General features: G+C 41.6%; 1 protein-coding gene across 2 annotated transcripts in view; it reads left to right on the forward strand.

Moving 5' to 3' along the window:
• Positions 1 to 14,368, forward strand: part of RASSF5 (Ras association domain family member 5) — a 104,797-nt gene that overhangs the window by 16,342 nt on the left and 74,087 nt on the right. Inside the window, exon 1 of one of the 2 annotated variants that reach the window (XM_028734371.2) lies at positions 699 to 1,066. The exons of the other annotated variant lie outside the window; for it this stretch is intronic. Within the exon in view, the coding sequence (XP_028590204.1) occupies positions 913 to 1,066 (154 nt within the window). The 5' untranslated portion in view covers positions 699 to 912. Of the gene's footprint in view, positions 1 to 698; positions 1,067 to 14,368 lie in introns of those variants that run through there. 2 annotated transcript variants of the gene reach the window in all.

The following is a 14,368-nucleotide window of genomic DNA, read 5'->3' on the forward strand; positions in this document are numbered from 1 at the left end:
GAAGTGAGCCTCACTCTGTCCCTTCCCCCACCTCCTGCAAAAGCCAAGGATAGCTGCACGAAGCCTCCCCAGGGCAGTGGCTATCCCCCACCGGCTTTCCCTCACCCCCAGCCCCAAAGAGCAAGTCGGAGAGCAGCGGAAAGGCTGGCCGCAGCCTCCCCGCTGCTCCCAGAGCTTGTGGGGCTGGCGGGGGAAGCCTGGGTCCCCCCCCCCAGCCCCAGGGACCACACATTCGCTCCATAAGACGCACAGACATTTCCCCTTAGATTTTCAGAGGGGAAAAGTGTATCTTATGGAGTGAAAAATACAGTAATTAGACTCAGTAGGACTTACTTCTGAGGAATCCACTAAAAAAACAAAGGGGGAATATCTTGCCACAGAACAGCTGGCCTTGCATTTGTAGCTAATCACCTGTTTTAAACTTATTAATACCTTGTAGATGAAGAAATAGGTTACTTGGCATATTAAGGTTACTGTTTTTATTGTACTCTAAAATAATATTGAGATTAAACTAAAATGCTGACAGAAAATAGGAGCCAGCGGGCTGAGAATATTTGAAAGAAGCTTTGCAAAGAAAGGGATGGTTCCTGTTCTCTCTCATTACTGTAGCCTCTTCCGTTAGGTTGCGTTATCTTATCAGGCAAAAAGCCCCAGAAATAGAAAGTTTTCCATGCATTACAGGAGCAGCCGTGGAAGTTTGAGGACTGTGGTGTGTGCTTTTTAAGAAAATGCTAAACAAAAAAGTGAAGGGCAGGAGCTAAAAATTAACACTATATTGAGAGCTCTTCATTTTGCAACCTTTAGTTCCGGTGAACATGCATTTGCTGCTCCCAATAGCATTCCGCATTCAAGCACTGCCTGCCTGCCGGGGTTGCGTTTGCCAGAGGAGGCTATTGATCTTATGTTAGAAGAATGACAGAAGGGAAAGCAGAGGCTGCAGCTTGCTTTGGATTAGTAACAAAGAGAATACGCAAGATCTTCAGGCATTTCCCTAAGTCAAAATCGTGGTCCGAGGGTCTCCACCTTCAACTCAAAAGGCCCAGCAGAGAGGCCTTGCTGGCTAAAGGTAGGTTGAAATCATTCCAACAAACTTCTGCACCGATTCTAATAACAAATCACAAGATATGGGGTAGTGGCTACCAGTAATGTGTACTCTAGCTTTAAGGTGTTAGTGCCAAAATTTTGATGCAATTGGGCAGTCCAGTCATTATGGGTATAACAAAAACCTACAGTAATGGGAACTTTTTTTGTTGTTACAGCTCATACCAGTGGTGCCTCAGTAATGTAGTACATCAGTAAATAACTGCACTTTCTCTTTGCTAATAATTTGGTTTCAAATGCCAAACTTCTAAATGTAATAATGTGTCCCTAATTAATTTTCAAAGCATAATTTTGGTCCTTTTACATATGTTGTGTTTTTCAGATCATACTTGGGCAAATGGAGTTACCAAGGCATTTTGTATATGGACTTTAATGCTGTAAGCAAATGTTTTTCTGGTGTTCCATTTGCCATTTAGAACTCACTGCTAATGAGTATAAGAGGCTGAAAAACATTCAAAGTCATGGAAAATATATTAGACATATTTCTGTGCTCTGTTTTATTGCTCAGGCTAATGGCATCCTCCTGGATTCTGTTATTTTGAACATCAAATGCTGAGTAGATACTATTTTTTTCCTTCAGTAGTCTGTACATTGAGAAAACCAAATGAACCTTAGTTTTCTAAATATTTTGTATAGGGAAATGACCTGTAAAATGAAGCTTAACCAGTTCTTTAGGGTGAGGTTGGCATGTTTGCTTCTAAATGAGCCTACCCTTGTTCATCAGTGACCTTTCCAGTTACTCAGGCTCTCTGAGAAGGGGAAAAGACTAACTTTAGAGCCTTTCTAAAGGATAGGTAGAAGGGTTATATACAACTCTAAATATGTTAGAATTATGTCGCTTTACTCTTCAGAGTTCGTATTGATTCCTTGCTGCCCCAATTTCTTTCTTTATTCTGTGTAAGACTGCATAAGTGATGTATTCAGGCAGAAGCCTGCCCATAATTTTCATCATTATGGGTATCCCATGACCTTCACAGAAACCAGGTTTAGCAACTGGCAGCATGAAATGGGAACTGCCTTAGTCTTTCAAACAGGCCAACAATTATTCAACAATCATTTCCCTTCTTCATTTTTTGCCTCTGAATATGAGATGGAGTTATGGATTTAATAAAATCAATCAAACATGGATAGCCTAACTGAGGCCAGTGGGATAGCTGTACTCAAGTGATATCCTGCTGTGCAGTCTAGTATAAAGCTATCAGAATTTTCACCAACTAATTTTGATTTCAGGGTCTTAAGTAAGTGTGGGGATTTATTTATTTTTGGACTCTGTGGTTGAATTCAGCTTATTAAATCACATCCTTTGTTTAAATTGACAAAGATGAGACCACCAATCTATTTGGGGGTTTCATCATTTGTCCTTCCTAGAAACATGGTGTGATGATGTCTGCCATTTTACAGCAATTATATATATTTCAAGCCCAAATAATTGCTTTTCGCAGTCTTCTTTTTACAAGCCAGGGAGAAACCTGTCTTGGAATAGGTGCTTCTGTCTAGTAGTTTTATGTACTTACTTCATTTTGGTTTGGGTTCTACAAATGTCATTATCTTAACAGAGTTATGTATGCTGTATCTTAATAAAAGTTGGTTTAGTCAACATTTCTGTTGGGTGTGTTCCAACTCATTGAGTTTTAATGATTTATGATACAGAATTTATATGCAGACACCAGACCTCAGGGCCGTCTTACCCATAGGCGCTAGGGGTGCGGGGCACCCGGGTGCTGGACTCTCAGGGGCGCCAGGCTGAGAGTCCGGGGCCTGAGAGTTGAGTCTGGGAAAGAGCTCGTCCATTGGTTGAAGTGCCGCGACGGGCTCTTCTGCGGGCAGCTTTGTGCTGTGAGTTTGGAGGCGACCGAGCCAGCAAGATGCTGAGGTGGCCAGCTGGCTCCGCCCTCCTGCACACCTGGGACTGGGCAACCGGGGGGGGGGCTGCTGGGCAGATTTTTGCACCCTGGCGCCATATATGCTTAAGACAGCCCTGCCACACCTTCAAGAACAGATTTTCATGTATGGGGTGCATAAAGGCTTTGCTGCCACTTCCAAATATGAAAATAGACCCAGGTGTTGCTACTTTAATAAACTGTGAGCTCTCCTGATTGTGCTAAAATGTTTCCTTGTTGCATGGTATATTTACATTGTAATGTATTGCAGATCAAGATTCCCACAGACAGTATAAAAAGGCCATGGGATATTTAGTTCCCTGTTTTTAACTGGGAATGCAGCTTATTCTATTGAAGTTGCATTGTGGGGAAAAAATTGTGGTTTTTTTTTAATAAATAAACAACAACACTTGAATATCTGTGTACAATGATGTGTCTTGCTTCCAGTGGCTCTTCGTGAGCAATGTCACATGGCTTCATTCTAAAGCATAGACTGAGTTTCTAAAATTAGCTTTCTCAGCAAGTCACTGAAGTGATTATGCCCATTCAGGAGGTGATAGTGACCACAGGAGTGTTGCTCTTAACCCCCTCCCCCGAAGAAATGCCAAATGGCTGCAAAAATTGATCATTGACACAGTAATGAAAATGTTAGGGTTTTGGGAGTTGTTGTTTAGTCGTTTAGTTGTGTCTGACTCTACTACAACAACAACAACAACTACTCCCGAAACCCTAACATTTTCTTTACTGTGTCAATGATCAATTTTTGCAGCCATTTGGCATTTCTTTATTTTGAACTAGTTGTTTGCACTGGAGAACAATAAAACCCAGATTCTTGAATTTTGGTTCAAGCTTAGTTAGCATGTATTTTAGCGCTAGAATATATAAGGGAAGGTTTTGCACATATGAACAGTAAGGAAGACTGACAAGCACTAAGACCAGTACTAAGAATGTATTTGCTAGAGACTAAATGGAGTAAAGGAGAAAGGCACTATAAAAGTGCCCTATTCATTAAGTGTGGAGCCATAATGTTACAATTGCAACACTGACTTTTAAACCAGACTTAGTGTTTTAATTCCATGGCATACCACTTTCCCCCTCCAATTGAGTTATCATTCTTAATAGCTTCTCAGACTTAATTAAACACATGGGTTGCTTTGTCACAAGTTGCATTTCTCTGCAATCATGAATTATTACTTTTTATGGCAATGCTTGGAGAGAGAAATGGCGAGCTTTCGTTTGAGTTGTGAAACAATACCTGTGCGGAAATAAAATACAGCAATGGCATGCAGGCCCTTTCAAAACAGAAGAGTATGTTAACCAAGGAGAATATTTAGAAAGCTGTGCATGATCATGCTTGAAGTAATAACTTTCTGTAGAGGTCCAGCATGGTGCAATCAACTCAAATTATAACACATCAAATAAAGGATTGGCATTTGGTATGTAGTTCCTTACAGAGGCACTATCTTCTTAAGGAGATTGAGGGGGCCCTTGCATGATGCTGTGCAATGCTGCACAACACTACATGATGCTCTGACATTGTGTGTGTGATGCCAGGGGGCAGAACCTAACACCTCCTGAATATTGAGGGGGCTCAGCTCCCTTAAAAAATACTTTGGGGGCCTCGGCCCCTAGAAGTTGGTACGCCTGGTTCTTTATATCCAGCTTTTCCTGTCATTCAGTTTGTACAGTTCCGGTAGATGCCTCGGGATTTTTTCTTGGGGTATTCTCATGCCTTGCCCATGCCTGTACCTGAATATTTTTTGTCTCTTTTGCTACTTCCGTGATTTCTGATGAAGCAGTATCTTCTGTTTATGTCTGGGGCTCACTAGCTGTCTTCTGCTTTTTGAAGTTGTTGCAGGTGTCTATAACTAAACAAATAGAAACAGCTCTGTTTCTTGCCTTTCTTTCTGTGGCAACCTTATATTGATATCCCACGTGCCATTTTCTTACCCTTCAACCAATGAAAACAGTAGCACTAATTTTTTGTTTTCCAAGAAAAGCTTTTTCGCTACTGAATTTACCAAAAGCTTTGTCATCACTTTTGGTTTCTGTTCTGCTCGGCTACTTTTGGTTTCTAGTCCTGGCCACCCCCATCCCCACTTACCCCTCGAAAAGCAGGTTCAGGTCCAGCAGTACCTGCAAGCTCCTCAACTGATCATAAAAAGGTGCTGCAACCCTTTATATTATCATTGTGTTTCTAGGGTATCCAGATCTTACAACATTTCCACAGCATCATTAGATCTGAACAGGTAGCATTCATCTGAGTTGCCTGCTGGCCCAGGAAGGTTTTCCTTCAGAAAACTGCAAAGAGTCAAAGTCTGGCAGCTACTCTCAGTAGGCTCCCTAAACCTCTCATAGATCACGCTAGACCTATTGTTGACTAGCTGGATTTGTGTGTGTCTGTCTACATTAAAACAAATAAGTACATTTAGGATTTGAGGGGGCAAGTGCCCCCCCTGCAGAAACCAAAGTGTACAAACTAACCACTCAGGGGCAAGGACCCAAGTTTCAGGGGAACTGCATATCTGGTTTTATGGGAAAGTATCATGAACATGCAGGGTTATTTCTGGTGAAGTGGGAATTATAGAGAAGGTTTTGCTCATCTCTAATCTTAATTCCTTGCTAGATGGAAAAACACAGTGGAATATAGGGACATTAAGCTTTGCAAAGGCAAGCGGAATTATAGCTGTCATAAATATAAACCAAGTGGGTTTGGACTGTTTATGTATCTTACATACATTGTAGATGTCAGGAGAGAAAATAAAGAGGATGGACTAAAATTATCATTTTGTGTATGTTGTTGATGCTAATGTGGCACAAAGATGGTGTGTGATGGGGCAGCCAAGGATTCTCATATCCTAATGCACTAGGCCTCACAGTTCCTACTCCTTCCTCCCAATTTTTTATTCCCTGCCTTTGCTTATAAGACTGTTGGGCATGTAGCACAGCTTAATGCCAATGAGACCTCTCACTACCTGCTGTCTTAATTTGCACCTCAGAGACATAATAACTCAGCTCATGCAAACTTATGTCATGCCATACCCATATTTTGATTGCTTTAAGTACTTAGCAATACCCCTGGTGTGTAAGGATGGGAATGAATTTCTGTGTGCTGGAGTAAAAACGTTTATTTACTGTCTTGTTGCTGTCTGTGTGTGCTGCTTTGCATCTTGTATACATACTGGTGATGTGTTAAAATAACCCTGAAATGGACATTCAGCATACATCGATGAATATGCCCTACTTTTCTTCATGCTGTTCGTTGCTGCAGCTGTGATACCATATGCCACTTGGTGCTCCAGGATAATTGTTTTAGGATCAAGATGTTAATGCTCATCAGGAGGTCAATACCATGCTTCAGTAGGCTGGAAGACTTTTGAATAAAGATGGGTGATCACCCACTTGCTTGTCCCCAAAATCAGAAGCATTCAAGTCAAATACTCCACCAATACCACTTTTTGATTATTATTTTTTCAAATGTTCAGCTGGAAACCTTCAGTAATTCCATTTCCACATCCCTCTAAGTCTCACCACCTCTAGTTTTCCTTTTTTTAGGTGAACCTAACTCAAAGTGGGGCTCAAACTTCTATCCTCTTCCTTCCTCCTCTTATCAGTCCTGCCCATCTCCAAGAAAGAAAGAATAAACTAACTTGATGAAAGTAGATGCCAAGTGGAAGAGGACCAGAGATTTGGCCAAGAGAGGTTATATGGATGTTCTCCTTGGTGGCCAATGATGTGCTCTGTGCATCACTTCTTGATGGTGATTGTGAAGCTTAAAAGTCAAGTCCCATCACCCAGTGGAAAGTTAGGCGAGGAGCATGTAATTTGTTTCCAAGGGGCCAGTTTCGGTCTATTCTATAACCCCCACCACATGATCCATTTTACCCAACACAAGGGAATTTCAATGGGACAAGCAGGCAAGGGGGGAACATAAGCCCCTTTAAGTTTAGGCTGGTTCTAAGGAAAGCTGGATCCTACTTGAAATGCAGTTGATCAATATGAGCGGAGAAGAGCCATATTTTAGGGGACTCTTTTCTTTTTTAATACTACTTCCAATTCCTGCCTCTGACAAATGGCTGAATGTTACCTCCACTGATGGCAATTGAGACTGTCATTCAAATGACCTTGAGCATTTCTGATTGGTTGCCATGTATTCCATGGATGCCTACCTTTTCACTTACCAGCAAACTAACACGAACCAACCTATTTGCCTGAAGCCTCTTAGTATAGTTGGCTGTGGAATGAAGTTGTTTTTTGAGAACATGGTTCTGGAAGTTTAACAGTTTATTTGAGTAGAGACTGGTGTGCCCAGTTACAGTGAGTTGAGTGGGTCAGGTGAGTGCTGCTACCCTCCTCTTTGACTACTACAACAATGCAGGGTGTTATATGGATTGTGTTTAAGATAAATAATAGCAAAGTGGTTGAAAAACATGTTGCTCTTAACATATTGCAAGCAGCTGCATTTCCTTTCACCCCTTAAATTAATTATGGACACCACCACTAGTAGATATCATTGTTATGTTCAGAGGTAGGATTCTTAAAAATAAGAATCTGGGTTCAGACTATGTTTAGTAGGTGTGCAGTTTTATTCTAGAGTACCTTCCTTGTATAAAGTTTCACCAAGGCTTCTGTTCTTCCTTCCAAAATGCCCTTTTTCTGTTAGCCTTCTAGTGGTCCTGAGGTGGCATAGTCTGTGCTTTGTGCTGAAAACTTAGTCTGGAGCAAATAATGAATCTGCCATAAACATTAGAATCAGGATTGCAGCATACAAAGAGAAGAAGTTAAGCCCCACTGCCTACTTCTTCAGGGGGAGAACCACCAGTCTTATTGGAAGCCCTACCACTCAATCCTACACCCCAACCCTCTCAGAGGGTTAGTCCTCTGCATTACAATTATGACTCCAGCCACGCAAAAGCCAGTGATGATATACAGTGGTACCTCAGGTTACATACGCTTCAGGTTACAGACTCCGCTAACCCATAAATATTACCTTGGGTTAAGAACTTTGCTTCAGGATGAGAACAGAAATTGTGCAGCGGCAGCAGGAGGCCCCATTAGCTAAAGTGGTGCTTCAGGTTAAGAACAGTTTCAGGTTAACCTGAGGTACCACTGTAATAAGATGAGGCTACTTTAGCCAGCCAGCCAGCCATCTCCTCCAGGCAGGTGAAGCCTTCCACATACATTCCAGGGCTTGTTAGCCTGCACAAGGCTTCAGTTGATTCTAACTCTCTGCAGAGACAACATCTTCTGTAGCAACCTCAGGAAGAGGACATTTCAGCCTTCCGGGCTCTCCTGGAGCTATCCAAGGTCCTGTCCTTGCCTGCTCTCTCTTTATTTGTTTCTCCTGCAAGCTTCCAGCTACCACCATACTGGACAGAGGAGGATAAGCCCTCTCCTCTCCAGTGCCACCGCTCCCAAAAATCATTAGATAAGTTGGAGAGAAACAGGTGTTTGGCTCTTCAGGTTTTGAGTTGGCCCAGAAAGTTGGGAGGTGTGCCTTGAGCTGTTAGTTTGGAGAAGACCCTCCCCTGGATGCTGGCCCATACTTCCCTATAAGTAGGCTAAGGACCAAACTACACATGACATTACTAAGCACCTTGTTTGCCCTGGAGTGAAAGTTTTTATTTCATAGATTGAGTCCCCTGCACTAACAATCAGGAACCTGGCATGGTGGGGTTGGGGGCTTAAACTTTTAGCTCTCTGCTGAAGTCCTGGTCCAGGTTGGAGAGAATGAGAGCTTCCCTCCCCAATGCAAACTGCATGTGCTGAGGCCACAGCAGGACTGTCCAAAAAGATATTACTAAAACCCACCCTTTGAAAAATGAGTAGAAACAAAAATGGGAAGAGAAGTTAACTAGAATGTATAATATGCTGTTGAATAGCCAGAAGGTGGATGAGAAAGCATATAGGAGGAAGTGAGATAAAGATCTAAAGAAAATAGCTCTAGAATAAGTATTGGAATTTTTGCATGCACAAGGCTCGTGGTTTTCAGTGCTAACTGGATCTAAAGACAATTTCCTGAAAATGAGTAAACAATAGAATTTAACAACATGGAAGATGTGAAAAAAAGAGGTAAAAGGAAACTATTGGGCATGCCAGCAATCCCAGAGGTTTCTGCAACATGTAAAAAAGAATATTAAAAAGCTGCTAGATTTTGGAAGATGGTGCTATAATTAGTAGTTGTTCCAGGCAAAAGTAGAAATAGACCCAGTTAAATTTTGTTCATAATAGTGCACTAGTGAAGAGACCAATGCCCATATTATTTATACCTTTTACTATAGCAGGAATTGAATATGCAAGATAGTTGAAAAGTAATGAAAGCTGCTCTATCACAATACTGATGGGGAGAATATGGAACCTGATAGAAATTAAATGGTCTGTGCTTGTGAAAGATTCTGAGAATTAGAAGAAAAAATTAAATAGCTGGGTTCTGGCAGTTCAGTACATTAGACAAAAGATTGGACTAAAAGGTTCAGAAATAGATTTTTTGTTATTATGAAGTATTGGAGTAATAAATAAGAAAGGAAATGTAAAAGTGTTGATGGATGTTTTCCTTTCCTTTTTTCCTTTCCTTCTGATTAATGGAAACCCATTTAGCATTAGTGTGTAATTAAATAAGGAGATGCATGTAGTAAGGCAAAGAGGAAGTTGCAGTGTGTGTTAATTTTGTTTCATCCTTCCAGAGTCTCACATTCCTAATATGTCTGCTGTGTTACTAATCATACATTTATAGTGATCTTATCTGGACCTTAAATGTTCTTAATACCTTGCTTCTACCCTGATGGTGTTCTTAATATTTCTAATGGTACTAATACTTTTTGGGTTTTGCACTTGCATCTTTTGTATTATATGAAGCGATGCTATATGTTGATGGTTTTGTATTGTAGATAAATTATAATAATTCATTTTAAAATACATTAAAAATACCTTTAAATGTGCATTTCTGTCTTTGGCATATGCATTCTTCAGCAGGCAGGGAGAGATGCTGAAAAGCACTTGAAGTTCTTAAGGTTGCCAGAGGCACCAGAGGCCTTGCACCACTCCTGCCAAAATTCCTTCTTTGGCCTAGCAATTAAAGGTGCAGTAGTCTTGCATCCTGCTACCCTTGAAGTGGCACATGTGAAATACTTAGCTTCGGACAAATGTTTGTGATTTTTTGTTTCCTTATTTTTACCTCCTGAAATATGGAACCCTTTGTTGTTGTTTAGTCATGTCTGACTCTTTGTGACCCCATGGACCAGAGCACGCCAGGCACTCCTGTCTTCCACTGCCTCCCGCAGTTTGGTCAAACTCATGTTTGTATCTTCAAGAACACTGTCCAACCATCTCGTCCTCTGTTGTGCCCTTCTCCTTGTGCCCTCAATCTTTCCCAACATCAGGGTTTTTTCCAGGGAGTCTTCTCTTCTCATGAGGTGGCCAAAGTATTGGAGCCTCAGCTTCAGGATCTGTCCTTCCAGTGAGCACTCAGGGCTGATTTCCTGAAGAATGGATAGGTTTGATCTTCTTGCAGACCATGGGACTCTCAAGAGTCTCCTTCAGCACCATAATTCAAAAGCATCAATTCTTCAGCGATCAGCCTTCTTTATGATCCAGCTCTCACTTCCATACATCACTACTGGGAAAACCATAGCTTTAACTATACGGACCTTTGTCAGCAAGGTGATGTCTCTGCTTTTTAAGATGCTGTCTAGGTTTGTCATTGCTTTTCTCTCAAGAAGCTGGCGTCTTCTAATTTTGTGACTGCTGTCACCATCTGCAGTGATCATGGAACCCAAGAAAGTAAAATCTCTCACTGCCTCCATTTCTTCCCCTTCTATTTGCCAGGAGGTGATGGGACCAGTGGCAATGATCTTAGGGTTTTTTTGTTGTTGTTGAGCTGCAGACCATATTTTGTGCTTTCCTCTTTCACCCTCATTAAGAGGTTCTTTAATTCCTCCTCACTTTCTGCCATCAAGGTTGTGTCATGTGCATATCTGAGGTTGTTGATATTTCTTCCCGCAATCTTAATTCCGGTTTGGGATTCATTGAGTCCAGCCTTTCGCATGATGAATTCTGCATATAAGTTAAATAAGCAGGGAGACAATATACAGCCTTGTCGTACTTCTTTCCCAATATTGAACCAATCAGTTGTTCCACATCCAGTTCTAACTGTAGCTTCTTGTCTCACATAGAGATTTCTCAGGAGACAGATGAGGTGAGCAGGCACTCCTATTTCTTTAAGAACTTGCCATAGTTTGCTGTGGTTGACACAGTCAAATGCTTTTGTGTAGTTAATGAAGCAGAAGTAGATGTTTTTCTGGAACTCTCTAGCTTTCTCCATAATCCATCACATGTTTGCAATTTGGTCTCTGGTTCCTCTGCCCCTTCGAAATCCAGCTTGCACTTCTGGGAGTTCTCGGTTCACATACTGCTTAAGCCTGCCTTGTAGAATTGTAAGCATAACCTTGCTAGCGTGTGAAATGAGTGCAATTGTGCAGTAGTTGAAGCATTCTTTGGCACTGCCCTTCTTTGGGATTGGGATGTACACTGATCTTCTCCAATCCTCTGGCCACTGCTGAGTTTTCCAAACTTGCTGGCAACCCGACTTGAGCTTAATTAGTTGTTGAAATGGTTAGGTATTTCAGACCAAGGTGGTGACTTGAGCTCTGGAATGAAAAGCTTGCTAGCGTTGCATAGTCCTGGAAGCTCATGTAATGTGTACATTCATGTTTGAGTATACACACTTATTGTTTGACTTGGGAATGCACTTGCACCTTATTTATTGATTTGAAAGTGGATGTTGTGCGTATTCATGCTGCAAAACTCACAAGTTCATTATATGAAATGCATATAAAGTGGGTGAGGGAGAAGCTGCCTTTAATTTATTTTTACAAGGTTTCAGTTAAATGTGTGCTCATATTGGGGTAAGTCTGGAATTGATGCTGTTGTCTGGATTTGATGCACAGATAAGCCCTGCAGCATACGTGAACAAAATCTCCCTGAAAAAGTACTTGATAAGCATCTCATACTGGATAAATTAACTGATACATTGCCTCTCCTCTTTTGAGTGTGTGAATGCACTAGTCAGCTTCAGAAGTTCCTGATGCCAATTTGGCTTTTGGTCCCCAAGTGAAAAATCAGTAGAAGCATAATTAGTAACGAGTCTGCAAAATTCTCTGCTTAAACCAGGGGTGGAGAAACCCCTTTTAGATGGCGGGCCAGACCAACTCTCAGTGGAACACATTTGACAGGTAGGTGGGTTGCCTACCTGTCCATTCCAGCATGTCATATGATGTCAGGTGGAGCTGCCAACTAGCTGAAACAGTGCAGCATACATTTAGTGCTAAATTTTAATGGCGCTGAATGAAAGCCACACTTGCAAAGGAACAAGTGGGAGTGCTCACTAAGGCTACCAGTTGTTCCTTTGCAGCTGTGACTTTACCCAACACACACCTGATGATATGGCTGTGGGGTAACAGTCTCTTGAGCCAAACGTTCCCCATGCATGACTTAATAATGTATGTTGGATGGAGGCTGAGCTGACCTGCACTGGGACGCTTAGAGCTGTCTTTACCACTCTTCCTGGCTCTAGGTCAGTATGAAGGCATGGCTTTGGAGAAAGTGGAGGGTGAACTGTACCAGCCTTCATCCCTCTCCTGCTTCCTAGATATTCCCTGGTTTGGAAAGTGTGTGTGTGTGTGTGTGTGTGTGTGTGTGTGTGTGTGTACCACCTTGGGGCAGGTAACCCCAAATTGATATAAAATAAAATAAAGTAGATTGGAAAACACAGTGATTCAAAGAAACACCAACAAACACAATCTCCCAACAAGAGTCAGATATAAGCTTACTATTCGGCCTGCCATAACAAACACACGCATGCACGCACACACACACACACACGCGCGCACACACACACACACACACACACACCCTGCCCATCCGGCTGGGTTTCCCCAGCCACTCTAGGTGGCTCCCCAAATAATAATAATAATGGGATAAAACATCAAACATTAAAAACTTCCCTAAATAGGGCTGCCTTCAGATGTCTTCTAAAAGTCAGAAAGTTATATAAAGTGGCCTTCCCTTCACTAGGAACTAGGAAGCTTTCCTGCAGAACACCAAAGAAAGTGTCCAGGCTGGTCATGATAGTTTAATTTAAATTATTTTATATACAAAGTACAAAAACAAAGAACAAGAAACAAAATAAAGGATTGTATCTTGATAAATTGAGCAGTTGATCAACGTATCAAAGTGAGAATTCATTGGCCTAGACCTGGTTGCCCAATGTAGGCGTTCCCATAATACAGCAAGGATGGGGAACCTGGTACCCTCCAGATGTTGTTGGACTTCTGCTCCCATCAGCCTAAGCCAGCATGGTCAGCTGTCAGGGATGATGGTGTTGGAGTCTGGAGAGCTACAGCCTACAGGTTCCCTATCCCTGCATTAGGAGGAACATTAACATGAGAGAATCTCACCTGAGCAGGTTCCTCAGGTGAGTCATGAAAGATTCGTGTCAAAATGACTGCTTTAAGTGGGAAATGATTACTCTTCTCCCCTACTGGCTAGGTTTTGCTACCCTGTTTACTAGCCAGCCTATTTCACACACCACTTTAGAATATATTAATTTGTCCTGAGATGGCTGCTCTAAGTACAGCAAAGCTTTGTATATGATGTTGAGTTTCTCTGTCCCTCACACCTGCTTGACTTGACTTGATATTTATTACGGCCATTGGCCCGTTACACGACAATTTCCCATACCAACATATATGTACTTAAACCTCCAAATTTAAAACCGCCCAAAACTTACCAAAAAAACAACAACAAAAAAACCAGACAAGAACCAAAGCAAAGCAAAAACAAAAGACCAACATCATACATTACAATAAATTTGCCACATAAACATCGCCCTCTGCTCATAAATTAATAAAAGACATCAATGGTGATATCACCTAATTACATCCTAAAACATAGATCATGGATTAAAAGGGTTATCCGAGCCGCACAGGAGTCTATTTTTCTTCTTTAGGGATAGGACGCTGATCAAGAATCTGGCAACTGTGAGTGATCTTAGGGGGTCTTCATCATTTAGTAAATATCTCAGTTTGGCTTCATTCGTATCATCGGCGATTCCCTTTAGATATTGAGCAAGAAACTTGCTCCTGGCCGACGAGTGAAAAGCACAATCAAGAATTATGTGATGCAACGATTCTGGTGCCCCACAATTACAGTCACATAAGAGCGATATCTGCCCATTGGAAAATCTATTTCTCAGCACGTTCGATGGGAAGGTGTTGAATCTTGCCTTTATAAAGGCATATCTATGAGCCGAAGAAGTTAAGGAATTCAAATAATTTGGGAGCCTTAAGAGGGGTAATAAACCAAGGTTTAGAGGTGAGCAGGTACCATTG

Source organism: Podarcis muralis, chromosome 5 (genome assembly GCF_964188315.1).
Source record: "Podarcis muralis chromosome 5, rPodMur119.hap1.1, whole genome shotgun sequence".
Lineage (NCBI taxonomy): Eukaryota > Metazoa > Chordata > Lepidosauria > Squamata > Lacertidae > Podarcis > Podarcis muralis.